The sequence below is a fragment of the Vipera berus genome (genome assembly GCF_964194415.1).
Source record: "Vipera berus genome assembly, chromosome: 1".
NCBI lineage: Eukaryota > Metazoa > Chordata > Lepidosauria > Squamata > Viperidae > Vipera > Vipera berus.
The window spans coordinates 129440012-129462329 of record NC_138202.1 but is presented as its reverse complement, the minus strand read 5'-3'; the positions used below and the strand labels follow the sequence as shown (position 1 = coordinate 129462329).

At 41.3% G+C, this 22318-nt stretch overlaps 1 protein-coding gene across 1 annotated transcript in view; it reads right to left on the bottom strand.

The window, feature by feature from the left end:
- The window catches only part of GLI2 (GLI family zinc finger 2), a gene marked incomplete at its 3' end in the record, with an annotated part of 274691 nt that overhangs the window by 16436 nt on the left and 235937 nt on the right, over positions 1-22318 (bottom strand). Inside the window, exons 6-9 of the mRNA XM_081340777.1 lie at positions 15600-15801; positions 12473-12686; positions 11141-11254; positions 6684-6815 (exon numbers count right to left, since the gene is read on the bottom strand). Coding sequence (XP_081196903.1) covers positions 6684-6815; positions 11141-11254; positions 12473-12686; positions 15600-15801 — 662 coding nt within the window. The remainder of the gene's footprint in view (positions 1-6683; positions 6816-11140; positions 11255-12472; positions 12687-15599; positions 15802-22318) is intronic.

The window sequence follows — 22318 nt, the reverse complement described above, 5'->3', positions numbered from 1 at the left end:
TTCATTTTGTTAGATAGTGCCCAGTGTTCGAGTCTGTCCAGATCCTTCTGTATCTTAAGCCTATCTTCTGGAGTATTGGCTATTCCTGCCAGCTTGGTGTCGTCTGCAAATTTGATGAGTTCCCCATCTATCCCCTCATCCAAATCGTTAATGAAGATATTGAAGAGCACTGGGCCCAGAACAGAGCCCTGGGGCACCCCACTACACACTTCCTTCCATGTAGATGTGGTTCCATTGAGGACCACACGCTGAGTACGGCCTGTCAGCCAGCTACAAATCCATCTGGTGGTAATGCTATCTAACCCACATTTTTCTATCTTATCAAGTAGTAGGTTGTGATCTACTTTATCAAATGCCTTACTGAAGTCCAAGTAAATTATATCCACAGCATTCCTCTGGTCCACTAGTTTTGTCACTTGGTCAAAGAATGTAATAAGATTTGTCTGGCATGATCTGTTTTTGACAAACCCATGTTGACTTTTAGTGATGACTTTGTTTGCATCAAGGTGTTCGCTGATTTGTTGTTTGATTATCTTTTCCAGAATCTTCCCAGGTATTGAGGTCAGGCTGATAGGTCTGTAATTACCTGGATCCATTTTTTCCCCTTTTTTGAAGATGGGAACTACATCAGCTCTCTTCCAGTCCTCTGGTAGTTCCCCAGTGCTCCAGGATCTTTGAAAAATATAGTTCAGTGGTTCTGAGATCACGTCTGCCAGTTCCTTCAGAACCTTGGGGTGTAATCCATCTGGGCCTGGTGATTTGAACTCGTCTAGGCTGGACAGGTGCTCACTTACCATTTTCTTGCCTATCTTAACTTGCGTTTCTACTCTGTTTTTTATGGCACTGGTTTGGTAGGTTGGACTGTTTTTTCCCTTTGGTAAAGACAGATGCAAAAAACGAATTAAATAGTTCTGCTTTCTCCCTATTGCTTGTCACCTTCTTTCCACTTTCCCCCCACTAATGGACCAATCATTTCCTTAACTTTTTTCTTGTTTTTTATATGTTGAAAGAAGCTTTTTTTTGTTATTTTTGACTTTGGTCGCAAACCTTAGTTCATTTTGAGCCTTAGCTTTCCTCACTTCATCTTTGCAGGCACGGGCTATTTGCTGATATTCTGACTTAGTTATGTGCCCCTCTTTCCAATTCTTATACTTGTCCTTTTTATCTTTCAATTTATCAGAGAGTTCTTTATGCAGCCATGCTGGTTTCTTTTGAGAGCTGTTATTTTTCTTCTTTGTTGGTATTGTACTAGACTGGGCCTTTATTATCTCACTTTTCAAAATTTCCCAAGCTTCTTGAGTTGTTTTCCCCTTTAGGATTCTCATCCATGGAATTCTTCCCATGGTCTCTCTAAGTTTATTGAAATTAGCTCTTTTAAAGTCCAAGACACTAGTTTGGCTGTGTTCTATTGCTTGTGCCTCCAGAATGTTGAATTCCAATATTGCATGATCACTTTCCCCCAAGGTTCCTGTGGCTTCGACACCTTCTATCATTTCATCTTTGTTTGTGAGAATTAAATCCAATATGGCTAATCCCCTAGTTCCCTTCTCTACTTTTTGGGAGAGAAAGTTGTGTGCTAGGTTTGACAGGAATCTGTTTGATCTTCCACTTGGTGCAGAGTTTGTCTCCCAGTTGATATCAGGGTAATTAAAGTCCCCCATTACTATTGTGATGTGCTTCTTACATACCTTAGTTAGCTGACTAGCAAAAAGTTCATCTATTTCCTCTGCTTGGTTGGGCGGCCTATAGTATACACCTATGGCAATGTCATTTTCCCCCTTTTATATTGACCCAAATGCTTTCAAGTTTACAGTTTTCATCATTGTTGTGCTCTATTTCTGTAGAGATAAAGTTATTTCTTATATATAGAGCAACTCCTCCTCCTCTTTTGTTTAGTCTGTTTCTTTTAAATAGTTTAAATCCCTCTAGCTGTGTGTTCCATTTGTAGGTTTCGTCCCACCATGTTTTCGTAATGGCAACAATATCATATCTGCCCTCATTTACCTGAATTTCTAGTTTACCCTGCTTACTGTTCATACTCTGTGCATTAGTGTATAGACATTTGAGTCCTTTATGAGTGACCCTGTGTTTACTTGCTGCATAACTTGTGTGGTGCCTGGCTTCCCTATTTTCTTAGATTGCCGGGGACAGTGATGTTCTGTATCAATTAACTCACTATCCCCATTATTTAGTTTAAATGTTCCTCCAAAAAAGCTGTGATTTTATTGCCAAGTAACTCAGTCCCTTTCTTGGATGGATGCAGACCATCTCTTTTATACATTTTTTCATTGGACCAGCTACAGACATCGTGACTAATATAACCAAAGCCTTCTCCTTTACACCACTCCTTTAGCCACATATTAAATTCTGCTATACACTGGCCTTTTCCATTTTGCTCCTTACTGTGATTCTTCCTTATTGTGATAATATGGCAGTTCTTATTTGTTGTCCCTCGCTTGCTCATTCCCTTAGATCTATAAGAACATCTTCTTTGGGCTTCTAGCTATTGCCCACAGAAAACCTCAGGCCAACATATGCTGGGTTAATAGGCATTTCATTGCTTGAAGAGATCTGTAGGTTTTTGATGGGGTACTGAGATTTCTTGCATTCCCATCAAACAGAATTCTAATGTTGCTTCAGAAAAATTCATGACAAATAAAGAAGTATCAAAGTGGAAAATGCTAATGTACATACAGCTATTAAGAAAAATGAAGAGAGTACTGCAGAATCATATTTGGGCACCATGTAATTCTGCCGTAGAAAGGGTTGGTCTTCTGTGGTGATAGTCACACAGTGAAATTGACCTTAGAACTACAAAGGTATCTGCTAGCACAGAGTGTGGAAATATGGGACTAGACAATAAGACCAGCTCCAGTTCATGAATTGACATTACTTCTGCTTGTCCACAGCCTCCTCTTAGTTGTCAATAATCCATCCGCGAACGGCAGGAAAAACCACAGCAGGAACGGAAGACAACCCACAAAGGAAACGTATTTATTCTCGTGCAAATGCAATCTGAAGCGGGAACAAAGTCAGCGTTGGGTGCTCTCCGCATCCAATGCTGTTTAAAGCCATCCAGCACAAAACACCACGCCCCCCAACAAACCGGCATCCGCCCAGCTCCCCATATAAGTGCTACTCCTCCCCTCCAGGGCCTTTTGGCTTCCGCCTTTCTTCTGTGCCCCACATGCTCATCCCCGGCAGGTATGTAGCCCCGGAAACTCCCCCACCATACCCCCAAGCCCCACCACCACTGGTCCCTTCCCACCCGGGACCGTTCCCTTCACGGGCCCAGGCTCCGGGACCCCTCCGCCCGTTGGAGCCGCCCCAGCTCCCCAGCCAGGCATTCCCAAGATCAAACCCCCCGCAGTCAGAATATCAGTCCTTTCGGCCGGCACGGTTCCCATCCGCTGAACAATGAGGGAAGCCCGGAACAGCAGCCGCATGTTGGTGTCTCCGCCGGCAAGGCACCCCTGTGCCGGCACGGCTGCTGGAAATGGCCTGGAGCCTGCCCTGTCGCCCGTGGGTCTTTCCTGTGCAGGCGCGGTGTCCAGAGCTGGTTGGGGTCCTGCCCTGGTGCCTGCATGTCTCTTGTGTGCAGGTGCGGCGGCTGGAGGCAACCGGAGGCAGTTCAACGCAGACACGGCCGCCGGAGACAGCCGGGAGTCTGCAGGTGTTCCGGGCGGGCCTGTCGGAGCGGCCACAGCCAGGCTGAGGGGACCTGGAGCCACCCCCCATGCCGAATGTCAGGCCTGCGGGGCTCGACACTAGTGATGTGTTGTTGAAAATGACCCCGGGTTAACTAATTATTGAAAAATTCCTAAATCACTTGTAACAAGATAAGTGGATGGCAGAAGGACAGGTCCTATGTTATGTATTTTTAAACACAAAGCATCCTCAGATCTGTAAGATTTAAGGGTCCCCAGTTCTATGGTTGCAAGAGTATAGGAGATCACTAGATGACAGCCAAGAGACTCATATAACTTTTCTGGCATCTAGTAATTTTCTAGGTGCTTGTAGCCCAAACCTGATAACTTTATTTTTACTCAAATGTTAAATTGCTAAAGAGTTTAAATTAAAGTATTAACTCTTTGTTTTAAGGTTGATTTTATTACTACACTTTAGGAAAAATGTAATTACATATAATTATCCATATCTCAAAGAATATGAAACAAACCATTTCACAACCCTATAATTGTTTCTAGATACAAAGTGTTAAAATGCAATACCTGAAGGGCTTCTTAGAATCTGGATTTCTTTTCCATTTAACACTGAGATTTAACATGTGCACTGCATCCCTAGGGGCACTCAACTGAGACGAGCCTGCATACTTTTGAGGAGAAGCATTCATGTGAAAGCAAAACTTCCTTTAATAAACGGCATACGGCACACAATCTCATGTTATCTTTTTTAAATTCTTCATATGCATTTCTGTCTCATACTTTGCAGCAGCATGTCTTCCCTGGCTCAGGGCTCTCCTTATTATTCTTCAATTGATTTTTGCTCTTCAGAGTTTTGCAAGACCCCTCCTATTTTAGACTGGCTAACAAAAAAAAAACCCTTTCCTTTTATCTGTAGAATTTAGAACAACATTCTTTTAGAGTAGGATTATCTTATTACGTCCTCATAATTTGTTTGATGGAAAATAATGAGCCATTTTTGATGTAATGGCAAGCCACAGTATGACTTTTTTTGCCTATCAGAAGTTGTTTATATTAACTGTTTTGGGCAAATGCATTTACTATTGCATTCGAATAGGAAAAACCCATTTGCACGAACAATGATGAACTGGTTTGTTGAGAATTAAAAGCAAAAGTAATTCTTAAGTAATTCTATTTATTGTATTGAAGGAAGGAGGAGGAATGAATGGAGAGGGGTACCTACAAGGTGGGGGCAAATGACAACACAAGCATCATGGCATCATGATATAAGTAATGCAACGTACATATCTGCCTCAGGCGTCATGTTGTAATATATAATTACTTTGTGTGGGTCAGGATATCATGACTCAAGTCACCTCTAAGGCTTCATTATAGCTGGTTATAGAGGCTATGCATGAGGCTCATGGGTTTTATATTATGTCTGAAGCCCAAAGGCATCCGACAAATGCTATGGCCAAGCAATGTGCTGAATCAATGGCATCTGAGTCGAAGTGGATCACATAGCATCACTACAGTGGCATCAGCCAGTGAAGTAATGCAATCTCTACGTAATATTTTGTCTTTGCGGTGATTGAAGGGATACACCTTAATGTGATCATGAGGAAGAGTTCACAGACCATTGTAATGAGCAGAAGGAATGCTCACTGAGGAACAGGAGGAAGACCCACAACCAAGACAACATTCAGATAAAAGAAATCTGAGTTTGAGACAAAATTGTAAGCTGAGTAAACATTGCAAACAAAACCTTCCCTGCTTCTCATGAAGGTAGGTGGGTGTCTGCATGGGGCAGGGTCCATTCAGACTTGCAAGATTATGTTACTGTAATCTTATTGTAAAAGTAGTTTTAGCATGCAGGATTTTGATTTCTTAAGGGCTAATAGTCATTTCCTCACTAGTGCCTTACTGTGTTCATATCATCGCCTAGTCATTGTTGAAATGATTTTATTTAAAAAAAATGGTTTTATGGTCCCAGACCAATAAATAAATTTTTAAAAGCCTATCCTCACTATTTCAATTTTGGACAACATTGGTTGACTTTTTTGTGTGTATCTTCGAGACTGTTTTGACTCTTGGTGACTGCTGAACATTCATTCTGTAGTTTTCTTGGCAAAGTTTCAGAAGCGGATTGCTCTTGTCTGCTTCTTAGGGCTGAAAGAGAGTGGCTGGCCTAAAGTCACCCGGCTGGCTTCGTACCTAAGGTGGAACCAGAACTCATTGTCTCCTAAGTTGCAGCCACTACACCAAATGGGCTCTTTGGATGATTCTAGAATGTCTTATAAACTGCTATTGGGAAAAATGCATTATTTTTTACTTCACAAAATATCGTAAGAATACCATTACAATGAACAACATTTTGAGGTTCCAGAAAAAAAGGTGAGATACCAGTCTAACAAAGAAAGCTACTTGGTGATTAATTCAGATGGGCGCCTCATACTAAGGCAGTCATCACTCAGAATTACCTAATGTTTTCCTTCTAGAAAAATATAAGACAGCATGAGCAGGGATAACAGGACCTAGCAGAAGCCCAGTTTCAATGGGAAGGTATTATCACCTGTTCTATCATAACGACTCTTGGGACATGCTCACCTGTTAGGTAGGACAAGGAAGTGAACATGAGACTGTGAGTGCCAGGAGAGCAGAGTGTCAAGCAGAAGCTTGCCTCTTCATTGCATCTCTTCATTGCACAATCAGCACAAGACTGGATCACTCAATAATTAGTCCACAAAGGTTTGCAGATTACAATAAACTCCAACAACAGATCCGTATTGAACCAAGAAGGCTGTGTGTGGCAACAGTTATTCTTACCTGCTGGTTGCTGGGAAAAATGGAAAACTATCAGAGACTTTCTTTCCTGCAGCTACATTCTTCTGAACACTTGACTTCATTTGGCAAGGTTTACCTATGCTCAGCTGGATCATTTTTAAAGCTTTGTCGTTCGAATTTTGACTATGCAACTCAGGATATGATGGGAGACTAAATCCTCAGTCCAAGGGCTTAGGTCTCTTGGCTAAGAACACTTACGTGGACCAGCTGCTCCTGCGTATCATACTCCTTTGTACAACCTTCCCAGTGACAGTTGGTCTCATAAATAACATCAGGCTCCTGCTTGCATTCGTCCTTATCAAGTTCTTCTTTCAAGTCTGTCAGAAGTTCCTGTAAGACATAAAACGTTTTAAGTAAGATGGACTGGCTTTGCCTGGAATCCTCAGTCACCCATAGATTAGCTAGCAGGTGCTATTGTGTGAAGGAAGAGAGCATTCCTGATCTGCTTAAGAAGACTTGCACTGAAATATACTTGCACGAAGAGGCGAGCGCCATACGCTGGCCAGTTGGCTGAAAATATGAACAGATATTCTGCTGTGTATTAAAGACACATCTTCAGCCTGGGTGTTCAACAGCCATTTCATTTTTCTATTTGATTTTCTCAAAACTCATTTTGCTCTCGAAAATTGATACGGCTTTTTATCACGCATTTTTGTTAACAAAACGTAAGGAACAAATATTAAGTACAAAACAAGAGCTAGGTGTTGCAAAGTCAGAAATTGTAAAGGATCAAAGCTAATAGAAATGATTTAAAATAGCACAGGTAAGTTGTTTTTTGTTTTGTTTCTTTTTTTAAAAAAACAACAACGGGTTGCTTTGTGTGCAAACTTGGAATCAGGACATTCCCTGGAGTGGTATTTCTTAACAGGGAAGGGAAAGTGACAACCACTGGCCAAAGACATTTAGCAGGCATGCAGGAAGAGGCTCCTTTAAAGATTTAATTCATAAGCCATTTACTGCTTTAAAAGGCAAGCGGTGACACTTTTTAAAAAGGCACTCAAGCAAACAGTGAGGAATGCAGGATGTATAAGAATTCTGCCTCTGCTTCTACTGGGGGCAAATCATGGATATTTTGCTCCCAACAGAATCCAAATGCAAAAATCAAGTCAAGTCTAGCCAGGGCTTGGCTTCCTCTTAAAAATCCAACGTCATGGTTCCAATAGATGAGATCAGTAAAAACAGAACTCCAAGGCAGAAAGTTTCCTTAAAGAACATGTTTATTGGCTACAAAGTATCAGCACTATCAAAAGTGAAACCAAGACTTCCCTCCCAAAGGTTACAACAGGGGTGTCAAACTCAATTTCATTGAGGGCCGCCCGGCCGCATCAGCATTGCTTTTGCCCTCAGGGGGCTGGGTGGGTATGGCCAGGGTGGGTGTGGCCTACTGGGTGGGCGTGGCTAGAGTGTGTATGGCCTACTGGGTGGGCGTGGCCAGCTCTACATCATTCGCATCAAGGGTGCCTATGGGGGCCTGGGCAGGAGTGGGACAGATCTGAGGGTCTCTGGCAGGAGGAGGGTCTCTGGGCCAGGGCCAAGGCAGTGGGGGCCGTTCCCTCACTGTTTCCAGGATGGCTTCGCGGGCCACATGAAACCACTTTGTGGGCCGCATCCGGCCCCCAGGCCTTGTGTTTGACATGTCTGGGTTACAATGTTGCAAAATTGAAAGCAGTGGGATGAAAGAGAGAACAGAGGGGGGGAGGGAGAAAAGAATGGGTGTCACAGCTGGGCGGGCATGTGAGTGTGTTTCAGCTCCCAACTGCAGGCTTGCCCACCTATGTTTAAAAGAAATCTGACAGAAGTTTGTCCAGCTTTGCGGTTAATTATAATTTATTTATTTAAAACATTTATGTAACCATGGCCATCTTATAACCATTTGAGGGCAGCTCCCAATCAAAAGTAAAAATAACATAAAGTCTACACTAAAACTATAGAACTGTGGAGGATTCATAACAGTCTTTTAGTCTTCATTTCTCAAGCCTGAATTTAAAACAACTCATAATTCAAACTGCTTTTTTTTTAAAAAAAATTCCTCAGAAAGATCAGTTTTATCAAAGATGCAATAAAAAGATGACTCTTCCAGACTAGGCTGTTTTCCAATTCTGATGAAAAAGTTAAGCATAATGCAGTCTTTAATCCTAAATTTTCCAGTGTCCTTACAATGCTGCTTTTATTTTTATTATGCCCGTACAGAGCTTCAAGTACAGTGATACAAAAGCATCCATAGCTCTACTTGGCATCCGATTCTTTCAGTATCCATTGGTTTTCAGGACTTGCTGAGGATTGCCTCTAGGTGCAACACTTTGTTCATTAACAGTCAAACTGAATCAATAAAAGACTTGCTTTATTATTTTATTCTTTAGGCCTCGTGGTGATTTCTAGTTACAACTCTGAATTTTATATAATTCTTTAAAGGCTGTGAGGTAGTGAGATTGGTGTAATTAGTCAAAACCACCCACTGTTGATTGCTTATTATAAAATGCTGGGGAAAACCCAGACTACTTCTATAAATCATTTTTATAAACCACCCTACATTTTGACAAGTTAGGATAGCATAGAGATAAAAAGTTAGTCAAGGACTAGCAAGTACACATTGTAATGTATTTGGAAGGGTGCTGGTCAAAATTGTCCAGTATTAATGGACCAAGAATGCCTGTAGGAGGACATGTCAAAAGCATCAAGATAGTGGCTGTGATGGAGGCCCTGTCCTTATTTTTTTAACATGTGTCACCCCCTTTCTCCCACTAAAGAGTGTTTCAATTGTGTATTATTCAAAAGGGTCAATAGTTTTAGAGCGTAGTTGGGCTATTGATGAGAATGCACTGTTGCAAGGCTTGCCATCTTTTTACACCTAGCTTTCTGTTCTAAGGGCATAGTAGCTTCTAAGGAACAAGATTACCAGGAGTACAACTATACTAATATTTTGAAACAATGCCCGACATGCTGCAGAAATCCTAGTGTGACCTTTGGAGTTGACAGAAGGCACACATTCCCTGGGTTATGTTTTTGTGTTGCTGTTTGCAAGGCAGGCAACCATCTGAGGGTGGGATTCTACACTTCTTAAAAGTTGAATTCACCTGAAATCAACTTAGGCCTACGTTACATAATGAATGCCACACTCAGTTTATGGCCAAAGGCACACAGAAAAGAAATTTAACCAAATTGGCCAAATGGGCTTTTATGAAACATATGTGTGTGTGTGTGTGTGTGTGTGTGTGTGTGTGTGTGTGTGTGTGTGTGCAAATATGTATTTGTCACATGGAAATATTTTCAAGCAGAGTTCTAAATGTAAAATGTGTGAAGAAATCCCTGCTTGGCTACAGATGCCAAATATCACAATCAGGATCTCCACTGGCAGATGGAATTACTGCCACTTAGAAGCCCCTTGCATTCCTTTACAAACTCTTTTTCCCGGGAGAGAGGAAATCCTCTTTTCCCATCTCTTGGCATAAAGCAGCTATCCGATTTGATTAAGCTGGGAGTAAAGCGGGATTGTTGTTTCCGTTCCTGTGTTGTTTGTTGTCTTTGTATGCCGAGCTGTTCCCAAACCAAAAGCTCTAGAGAGATGTCTTTTTGCCCTAATCGTGCTGACTACAGCATGTTTATCTTTCCTAGATATGCTATCTTCATCAATTTTACCAGCCCCCTGATGATTGCACATGTTGCTGTCCCCATGCATCATGCCAAAACCCGCTTCTGAACTGGAACCGAAAGAGAAATTTGTCATAAACTCTTCTGTTGGCTTGACAATAGCAAAGCCTCATATTTCATGAAAATGAAGTGCCTAGAGCACTCCCAATAGTTTACAATTGTGATAAAGAACAGTCGGAGTGCGTGTCAGCCATTAAGCAGCCTGGAACTCAGCAGTTCCGATAAGGACACAGAAACTGGTGGGCCTTTCTGGGTGTCAAATACCGTGTCACTGAGGTAAAGGATGCTGCTCTCAGCAATTGCTTCCTGAAGTCTTTTATTGGGAGCTTCCTATTGTGACACAAGTTCTTCTTGTCATCTTATCTTTGCTCTCTTGATACCGTTATCACTTGCTTGGCAAGTCTGAAGTGTCAAACATCTTTCTTCCAGTTGCTCAGAGGCAGCAACTGCCACGATCCAAGGACTCCCAAAGTGTTCCTTCCCAATCGCTCATGGAAATCACGTTGAGATGTGCAGAAGGAGATCACCGATCCCGAAACATTCCCACTGATACATTTTGTCATTCCAGCCTATGCAAGTTTCGAAGTGCTTTCTATTCACGATGTGACTTGCCAATGTCTTTAATTCAGTTCACTGATTCCCATACTCGGAATGAAACTGTTCCTGAAGTTCTTGAGACTGCAACCCTGAACACTCACTGACTAGAGAGAGAGTGCCCATTTAACACAGAAAAAGAATGTACTTATATATGACATCGATCTTCGCAGTAAACAATTTTGAATAATTTTAGGTGAAACAGCAAAGGGAAGACATATTGCCTGTCAGCCAGCAAGAACTATTTCCCAATTCCATTATGGCTCCATAACTCAAAGACAATGAACATCACACGTTTGAAGTTGCTACCTTCTTCCTTACTGCAAATTCACAATTTTCCCAAATAGTTGAGGGTTACAAAATTCTAGCCAATCAGTCCAAGCACTGGATGTACTCTGTCCTTTAAGAGTTACCTGAGTCGGTGGAGAAGCTGGTGGTAGAATCTCTGTTTCAGTCTTGACTTTACTGCGTTTATTAATTACCGGATTGACTGTGCTGCTAACGGCCGATTCACTGCTTTGCTTGTTCTAGTAAGGCAAAAATAAAATGGGGATGAGTTAAATGGTCATGATCAACGTGCTTAAGTAAATGCAGCATTGCAGCGTTGAAATTGACTGAAATCAGTCATTTTCAGATAAGCAGCTGTTTTTAATCAAGATGAAAATGAATCCAGGAAAAGAAAAAAATGGGGAGGGGTTTTTCTCTTTTAAAGCCTGCCTGCATTTTTCAAATGCCGCTATGCTCAGTGAAATATCCCTTGTAATGTATTTCACCCAGAAATGTACAATATTATTGTTGGTCTATGATGGACAAGCCATGTCATTGTTTTCTAAGGGAGCAGGAACAGCTTGCAGCCCCAGGATCAGAAGGGGTCGCTTAAGATCTTGGGTCTGGCCCTCAGAGTTCCCCAACGCTGCTGAAAAAATTTACATTTTAACACACCAGTAAAGGAAAATTATTATTCATGTCGATAACCATCCTGTGAATTGTGTATGAAATCAAATAAAATATTATCTAGGTCCACCCATTTTGGAGTTTCAGCACAAAACATCATAATCAAATGCCAAATTTGGCCAAGGTATGTTGTGTTACCCTAGTTTATGGTTCAGGATAGACCTTCTACAGAGGAATAAATCTTCATCTCCATTAAAAAGAAGTCCTTCATAATAGTAAAGTTGGAAGGGACCTTGGAGGTCATCTAGTCCAACCCTCTGCTCAGGCAGGAAACCCTATATCATTTCAGACAAATGGCTGTCCAGTCTCTTCTTAAAAACTTCCAAGCAAGCAATTTGCAGTGTTATTTTTCACATCCTACCTCCGATGAACATCCACACAGAAACACAATTACTTGAACTAGTTGCCTCAATATAAAAATTGGACTAACCGCATGGATTTCACTCAAGCAAATCCACATATTAAGTTAATCTTCTAGCAGTGCAGCTGCTTGGTAATCTGCGTATCAGTTCATGTTCATGGCAGATCACTGCACTTCATCAGCATTCACTGCTGGAGAAGTACGAGCACCAAGGCATAGTTGGCCAAGGGTAAGACAGAGCACGGTATGAAGGGGACCAGAACTGGGAAGACTTGGGATGCCGACAATTTAACACGAAAAGCCAGGGTTGTGATGACTGAAAGTGACAGGACAATTGGTAAGATTAATGCTAAGAGACTCACCTGGGCTATGTGACAGTGCTCTCAACAAAGCCACCTGAAACCCTGCCAGAAGCTGTTGGGAATCCTACCTGGTTGGACTCAGTGATGCAGTTGCTGCTGTTGCTGATCTGAGCAGGAGAAGAGTTGACCGAGATGACAGCCACATGCTGCCGGGCAGGGAAAGTTGGAGATGGCTGTAGAAAAGGAGGGGTATGTCCAAATGTTGAGCTCAGGCCTCTTTGCTGGTTCAGAATTTGTTGGTATGTCACTGGGTTGATCGGATGAGGGAAGGTAAAGGCAGGACTGGAGAGAAGGAAGAAAGACAAAACTGGGTCGGCGGAGCCTTTAACCATTACAACAAAGCACTGAAGTTTGGTAAGGGCATTTGCTGAGCTGAAGTCAGCCTGCCTGGGCTACTTCTTTCTCCTCAAGGCAGCAGGTTGTCCCGCACATCTGTCTTGCTTCTGAGTCTTAAAATCTTTGTTTGCAAAAAAAAGGGAAGAACTAACCCAGATGAGTTGGATCCCTAATGAACAATAACTTTTGATTATTACTTTTTTTTTGGTGCATTCTGTTTTTTCCGAGGAATCCCTTTAAGGCAATTTCCCTTGACTTTGTGCTTCTTTTGTTTTGTTTTCTGAGACTTATAAAGCTCACTGGACCCAGCCTTTGTCAGTTGCATATTATCTCTTTGTTGACCATGAGTTACACACAGTCAGTCCAAGATTATCAGAAGATCACTGTTGATGGGCACTAGAGATTTTCTGCAGCCATGTATCATTCAAGGTCAGTGTTTCTATTGAGATAATGTGTACTGTTTACTACAGTTTCCTGGTATTCAGTGGCCTGCTGCTTCTGCTATTTGGATCCTTCAAGGGACGAATTATACACGTGGAAATTACTGCTTACTATAAATTATAAATTGGATTAATGGACATGTAAAACCCTTAAATCTACCAAACGAAGTACAAGAATGTGCTGGTGCTTAAAAAGAATATTTACTCATACCACCAGGAAGGGTCTCATTTTAATTATTTTTTATTAGTGGTTCATCTAAGGATCGGCACATTTATAAATAATCAGAGAAAATAATTTAAATAACATTGCTCAGTTGTTGATAAATTGGGTAAACAGATACAAACTTTAAATATTTGTTTATAATTGTCAGAGATGCAGTTTCTGAAGAATATAAAATAATCCACTTGAGACGTACTCAATTACAATTGAGCCTCGTGGAGCAGTGGGCTAATGCCTCCTTAAGTAACACCAGCTGCCTGCAATTAGTGCAGGTTCGAGTCCCACCAGGCTCAAGGTTGACTCAGCCTTCCATCCTTCCGAGGTAGGTAAAATGAGGACCCAGATTGTTGGGGGCAATAAGCTGACTTTGTAATAATGCCGCTTGGGGGGGGGGCGAAAGCCCTAATAAGCAGGCATATACATAGAATGAAGGCTATTGCTAAGCACATTGATTTGTGCTTCTTAGATTGTAAGCTGCCCTGAGTCTTCGGAGAAGGGCGAGATATAAATGGGATTAAAAATAAAAAAATAAAAAAAATTAATGGAAAAAAACCATACCTCTCTATGTTTCTGAAATCAGGTAATAGCTTCATCTCTGTATAGCAGGGGTCTCCAACCTCCAGTCCGTGGACCAGCACTGGGCCATGGCACACCAGAAATTGGGCCACGCAAACAAGTGAAGCCTCATCCGTGGGATGAAGGCAGCATGTAAAACTACACCCCCTCCAGTCCGCGGAAAAACCTCCCTCCATAGAATCGGTCCCTTGTGCCCAAAATCTTGTGGGCTGTTGCCGTTTACTAGTAAAAGCCTTTGGAATCAGTGTGCAAACATGACATCTGCACAAGTTCCATTTTTAAAATGTTGGTTTTAATAACCAGACAAATATGGTCCACTCAATGTGAGAGAATGAAAATGTTTATTCTGGGCCTGTTGCTTTAATTGTAGAGAAGACATGGGCATTTCATAGCTCCTTGGCCATGTCTGGTCCCTTGGTTGTCCTGATCCAAAATTAAATAGGGCTTTTCTGCTAGAAGTACCACTGAGGGGGAAATTAAGTGCTTTTGCAAGCCTGGCAGGCCAGCCCCTCTTGCACTTTGGAAGGCAGGTAGCTAGGTCCCAACTTGGGCTGCTAGTGGTGCAGTAGACCAGGGGTTCCCAACCCCCGGGCTGTGGAATGCCAGCAACTGGTCTGCACAAACAAGCAAAGCCTCATCCGCAGGATGCAGGCACCACACAAAACCACACATCCTCCGGTCCGCGGAAAAATCTCTCTCCACAAAACCAGTACCTGGTGCCACAAAAGTTGGGGACCTCTGCAGTAGACTGAACTCTCTTAAGGACATCAAAGGCCTGGTAGACTGGTCCCTCCTAGGTCATGCATACAATACAATTGCATTGCTTTTATTTGAAAGCAATTCTTATTCCCCCCCCCCCCCAATACAGTAGTGGCCAAAATTGTGGAAACATTTTGGGAAAAGTGTATTTTTGAGGTTTGATGGCTAATAACACCACTTTTTTTGGAGTAGCACCATAAAATTATATATCACTGGAAAGATTATTTAATCAAGAATGTAATGCAACAAAGTTTGTTCAATTATTTGTACTGTATTCTATGAAAAGGTATATCCATATAACCAGAAAAAGGAAGCACAACTTGCTTAGGTTGATATCAGGTAGCTTTCCTTCCTCTGATTGTAGCCAATGAGCATGAGTGTCAGGTGTCATCTTGTTTTGGCAATGAGCCAATCAGATCACAGTAGGATTCAGTTACTGATGTCATGTATTGAAGCTGAGAGGAGGACATTTGTCAGTGTGTTATGTGATCGCTATCAAGTTGGTTGGGGTTTTTTTGTGTGTGTTCTTTCATTTAGTGAGCTTGTAAAATGTAATAAAATTAAAGTAATAGTGCAAAGAGTTGACTGGTTGCCCAGAAAGCGATGTAAAATAGTATTATTAAGTGAACAAGGCTACAGCTATAAAGAAATTAGAAGAAAAATGGGTGGAAACTTAACCAAAGGTGGCATTTCTACTGTACACTTTTCCCAAAAGGTTCCCACAATTTTGGCCACTACTGTACATGCCTATGCACCTACTGGTTCAGCTCTCCACGAGAGTCCCATCTCTGCTGTAGATAAGGATTGTGCTGGAAACTGAAAAGTAGACAATTTCATTGCCTGAGGTATTTCATCTTCCCTTACCTTATTGCCCCTGCTGATAGATGGCCATAAGAGCCACTAGCGGCAGAACTACTTCTGGAATTATTGATATAAGCAACCAGGGAATTGGGTGAAGTCCGGATCATGGTCTGGAGATCAATGCTGGCATCAGACAAGGGGGATATAGAAAGCGCTCGCTTCCTGCTGAGTCTGGGGGTTACTCTTGGGCTGGAGAATCTTGACACTGTGTGAAATGAAAATAAGGAGAGATAGCATGGTTCCAGAGTAAAAGAAGTTGGTTTTAAATATTTTTTAAAACAAATACTTCAATACAACACAAAGTAATTTGAAATTTACAGTTTGAGTGATGTTTATATATGGTCAGCAAGCATAAGTGCCTTTGGGCATTCAGGATGATAACCTCAGTTGTTATTACAATAGTGACCACAAGTGACTCCTGATCTTGAATGACCGAAAGAGAAGAATAGAATGCTACTATCAATGCTCTCCATGCTATGAAATGGGAACATTTCCAAGTAGGGTGGTCTGCAATCAATCAGAACAGATCTGGAAGGGACCTTGGAGGTCTTCTATTCCAAACCCCTGCTCAAGTAGGAGACCCTATACCATTTCATACAAGTGACTGTCCAGTCTCTTCTTAAAAACCTCCAGTGATGAAGCACCTACAACTTCTGAAGGCAAGCTTTTCCACTGATTAATTGTCCTTACTGTTAGGAAGTTTCTCCTTAATTCCAGGTTGCTTCTCACCTTGGTTAGTTTCCATCCATTGTTTCTTGTCTTGCTTTCTGGTGCTTTGGAAAATAAATTGACCCCCTCCTCCTTGTGGCAGCATCATAAATACTGGAATATTGCTATCATGCCCCCCCCCCTAGTCCTCCTTTTCTCTAGACTGGCCACTCCCAATTCCTGCAACCATTCTTTATGTTTTTGTCTCTAGGCCCTTGATCAGCTTAGTTGCTCTTCTTTGCACTTTTTCCAAAGTCTCAACATCTTTTTTGTAATGTGGTGACCAAAACTGGATGCAGTATTCCAGGTGTGGTTTTCCTAAGAATTTATAAAGCAGTACTAATACTTCATGTGATTTTGATTCAATACCTCTGTTTATACAACCAAGGATGGTATTAGCTTTTTGGCTGGTGCCACACATTGCTGGCTCATATTTAAGTGATCGTCCACTAGAACGTCAAGATCCCTCTCACAGTTACTGTTTATGAGCCAGGTTTTACCTAATCTGTACTTGCACCTTTGATTTTTCCTGCCTTTCCTGCTTTTCTCCATTAAATTTCATGTTGCTGGATAGGGCCTGTTGTTTAAGTCTGTCAAGATCTTTTTGGATCCTGAGCTTGTCTTCTGGGGTGTTGGCTGTTCCTGCCAGTTTAGTATCATCTGTAAATTTGATGAGTTCCCCTTCTATTCCCTCATCTAAGTAATTTATGAAGATATTGAAGAGTACTGAGTCTAAGATGGAACCTTGTAGTACCCCACTACTTACTTCCCTCCATGTAGATGTAGTACCATTAAGGACAATTCATTCAGTATAGTTTGCCAGCCAGTTACAAATCCATCTGGTGGTGATGCTGTCTATCCCACATTTTTATAGCTTACCAAGAAGTAGGTTGTGGTCTATTTTGTCGAATGCCTTAGTGAAATCTAAGAATACTATGTCCACAGCATTTTGCTGGTCTAATTTAGTCATTTTATCAAAGAATGAAATAAGATTGGTTTGATATGATCTGTTTTTAATAAACCTATGCTGGCTACTAGTTAGAACTTTATTTGTTTCTAAAGGTACACAGATCCGTTTGATTATTTTTTCCCCAGTATCTTCCAAGATATTGATGTTAGGCTGATTGGTCTGTAGTTTCCCCGGTCTGTTTCTTGAAGATGGGAACCACATCAGCTCTTTTCCAGTCTTTAGGTAGTTCCCTGGTGTTCCAGGATTTTTAAAAAATTATGATACAATGGTTCTGAAATAACATCTGTCAGCTCCTTCAGAACTCTGGGATGTAATCCATTAGGTCCCGGTGATCTATATTCATGCCATCCTATTATATAGGGTATGGTCAAACAGTGAAGTTTCAAAAAACCTAAGACTGTGACTACAACCATACGATTGTGCCTCCCCTTTCACTGGTGATGCAGGTGCAATGCATGTCCAAAGGAGTAGGGCTTTGATCACAGTTGCCCTCTTGATTTTTTGGACAACCCCCCTGCAACTGTCCTGTACTCTCTTATAGAGAATATAATCCTCTCTAATATGAGATTAATAATGTTTACAGTATTGTTAATGATATGATCTTCATAGGTCCTGAAATGCATTACCCAGAGAAGTTTAGATGGTATTTCCTTAGATACAATTTTGATGTCAGCACAAACTTAAAGAGAAAAAAACCCCAGGCCTCTTGACTCTGTGATCTAATTGGATTTATCTCTGCTCTCTTTGGTTTTATTTAACATTATTAGATTTATTGTTGACTGATTTGTTGTATGCAACGAACCTGTTAATTTGCTTTTAAACTGGTTGTATGTTGCTCCAAAGAGTTAGGGTGGCATGTAAATTGTCTTGCATAAATTAAGAAAAAAGGCACACTAAAGTTGTATGTGATACAAACATCTTCTCATCCCCCCCCTAGTGAAAAATGAAGATTTACCATAATAAATGGCCACAATCAAATAAAAAGATATGTAGAGTAGTATCAATATAGTTACACTGAAAGTTCCTTTGCTCTGGGCAAACCTGTGCTGCCATTCTCCTCTTATGTATTAGCTGAACTTGGGAGCTGCTCAAAATTAAAAGTAATACTAGCAAGCAACAAAATCAAAGGAGTTGATATAAATATTTTACACAGAACTAAAAGGTAGAAAAGTCAGATAAGTAAGTAGCAGATGTCCTGAACAATTTTGCTTGGTTTGTCAATACAAAAGCCAAAAAGCCTTCCACTAACCTGACTTGCATATCCCAAACTAATTTACAGATCACAACGTATTCATCCAATGAAGTGTTGCTGAAATATGACTCAGACATTAGCATCTATAAGCTAAAGATCCTGTAAAGGGAGGCAAAGTGTAGATAAAAAGATTGATATGTTGTAATGGGAATTATTCAATCCACACCGAATATTTTATTTAGGAAATTCAGTGTGAGATGATTTACTGCTGATATATTAACCCAGTACTGATTGCTAAAATGGATAATTTATTTTCTAAAAATGGTTGGAAATATAACAAGTAGCGTGGCTCATTTACATGCATGTATTTATGTATAAATGCACATCCACTCCTCTTTTAGCAAGTACTTTGGTTAGACATCATAAAGTAACGATCGTTCTCTGTCCAAATTTTGTGTGCCTGACATCAATGCACATAGGAAGGAGAGTATTCTGTTTGTTGCACAAGAAAGTTAATACAGTATTTCCAGTCAAGGCTGGGTACTATAGTGTGGGGGTCCCCAACCCCCACAGGCCATGGCCCACTAGTGGGCCACAGCCCATTTGGAACTGAGCTGCACAAATGGCGGGTGAGCATGTAGGCGCCACTTGAGTGGTGCGCATGCACGCTCATGCTTAAAGCTCTATTTATGTGTGCGAACGGAGCTGTGTATGCTTGCCATCCCCTTCCCTGCTCCGGGCCGTCAAGCTAGGAAGCTTGGGGACCGCTGCCTTAGGGGAATTCCCAGTGAAGGCACAAAAGGAAAATGGACCTAATGCCTACTTATGAGGGAGGAACTCAAGAGTTCAAAAGCAGCCATGGTCTATTTGTCTAGCAGGCAAGATTCATTGCTTTCAGATGGGTACTGTATGAGCAAGTACAATTCTCAATGGAGCTATTAAACATTCTTCAAGAAATTCTCCTATTTGGAGAATAAGCAAAGTAAATGGATGTAAGTAGTGTAAGCCCTTCATTTTAGATCTTCCCTCTCAGTTGACTTCATAAGAGTTTGGTATTTAATTAATAGTTGGGTTGTTTGCTTTCCTTCTTTAAAAACATTGAGTTTAGCTGAATTGGTCTGTATATTTGTCTGGTTTTTTTGAGGATGAGAAGTTGGGCTCCAAATATGAGGCTTGGAATAGGATCCTCTTTGAACTGGGAAAATTAATTTAGTTGGGAGAGGCCAAAACATTAGGTTGGTTCATTTATGGCTTGTGGAGGAAGACGATAGTGGTTTTAAAGAGTAAATAAGGGCCTCCTTATTTGTCAGTCAATGACTTTCATCATTTCTACAAACAAATCAAAGGTTTTGAATAGAGAGAGGTTAGAAATTAGTTGACCAAGCAACCTCATAGAGGCCAGCCCTGGTTTGAGCATGTTTACCATTAATTTAGCAATTCTCAACCATTCAATCAAGTAATCTCCACTTTACTTAGGTCTGTACCACTGCTAGAAGCACTGGTTTAATATAATAAGACAGAGAGGAATGCTTAGCGAACAGTTACTAGAGGATTTGTCCCCACAAGACCCTTCCCTACGTATCAATTCTTTTTAGTAATTATGAACATGTTATTTATGAACATGCTCACAGAATTTACTAATAGGCAAAGCATGATTCATTAGCAATGGTTCATTAGACATGATAATGCAACAGATTTTATAGATATCTCAACAATGAATTATTATTATAGTTTAACTTCCCATAATTTGCCATCAGCCTCATCAGACTAAGATTACCAAATCTCAAGATCCAAAAAACATAGCAAATTACTTTGCATACTTTTAGTTATTGGCCCCAACAAACTCAGCATATACTTGGGGAGTTCAAAATCCCAACCAATCCAGACTTTTCTGATGGCTGGTAGGCTTACATACGATTCAGTCAAGACCAGCTAATCTAAAGGCTTCATTCAGTAAAAGCAATTATCAGTCAGGTAAACCATTTGAAGGAGCTGAATTGACAGGCAGGAAATAGCACTAAGCACCTCTGCAGGAAACAACATGAGTTTATCCCCAAAGACAACTCAGTGAAACTTTGCCAAGCAGTTGTTAACAGCTGCTACTTTTCACATACACTCTTCAGCTAGCATCATATATACAATGACCCCTAAATTTTACTGTTTCAGCATTTAAGAAATTGTATTTATTTAATACAATTTATTCTAGTCTTTTTAGACATGAGCTGGAGGATTCCCTAGGCCAGGGGTGGGGAACCTTGGCTTTTTTATGTCTTGTGGACTTCAACTCCCAGAATTCCTGAGCCAGCATGGATGGCTCAGGAATTCTGGGAGTTGAAGTCCATAAGTCATAAAGAGCCAAGGTTCCCCACCCTTGGCCTAGGCCTCCAAAACATCAGTTTTATTGACTAATTGAACTCTTATCCACTTCCCATGTAGCTCTGGAGAGTTTTTTTTCAACTCACTATCGTACTATCAGACTTAATTTTATACTCAAGCTCTATCTTTAAAATTACTTTTAATTTCTTTAACAGAGTTTACACTACTGAATGTTGAATACAATGTAGCTTTATACTTTTTATATTTTTAAATGTTTGCCTACCATAAAGGTAAATGTAAAGGTTTCCCAGTCACGTCCGACTCATCTCCTTTTGCCAAGAGAGCCACCAGTGTCCAAAGATATTTCCATGGTCATGTGACCAGCATGACTATACCCTGAGGCCCATGATGTACTGTTACCTTCCCACTGAAGTGCTGCCTATTTATCTCCTCGCATCTGCATGCTTTCAAACTGCGGGAGCTGGGGCAAGTTCCAGGAGCTCACTCTGTTGCGTGGCACTTGGGTTTCAAACCTGGACTGTCAGCTTTGCAGCTGACAAACTCAGCATCTTTAACTGCTGAGCCATTGTGCCCTCTTACCTACCTTACAGTCACATGTATTGTTATAATAGAGTGTATGCTATAAAAATAAAATAAATGAAAAGAGAACACATTCAACAATCTTGCTATCGGAAATACCTTGTGGTTTATTGTTTTGCACTGGGGGATCTAAGGACATTTATACAATGATACTCATGGACATGTCAGGGACGCGGTGGCTCAATGGGTTAGGACGCTGAGCTTGTTGATCAGAAGGTCGGCAGTTTGGCAGGTCGAATCCTGAGTGCCACGTAACAGAGTGAGAGCCTGTTACTCGTCCCAGCTTCTGCCAACCTAGCAGTTCGAAAGCACATAAAAATGCAAGTAGAAAAATAGGTGGGAAGGTAACAGTGTTCCATGCGCCTCTGGCGTCTAGTCATGCCGGCCACATGACCACGGAGACGTCCTCAGACAAGCGCTGGCTCTTTGGCTTTGAAATGGAGATAAGCACCGGCCCCTAGAGTCAGAAACAACTAGCACACATGTGCGGGGGAACCTTTACCTTTACTCATGGACAAAGGTTTCACGAGGAACACTAATACTACTGAGCACCTGAGAACTTAATTGAGACCTTCAATAAGCCTTCTTGATGAAACAGACCCACCCATTGGCCTGCAAATTCCCATGCTGATGTTGCAGATGTGTTCATACGGGCAGCATAACTGGCTGTCAATACTGCACACTTAATCCGGCAGCTGCTTCCCTCTGTGGTAGAGCCCTCGGGACTCAGCAAGACACGCAACTCCCTGAGGACATACTGCCAAGGTTGGACAGCATCTAACATATACCTAACCTCCTTTCAAAACCTCTGTGTGAATGTGTCTTCTTGAGCAATAGTAGTCCAGCTAATGAGGAATGATGCAGTATGTTATACTAAAGGTCCTTACTTTGATTATTCCTACAAGACAGAATTTTGCCAAGAGAAGAAGCAAACAT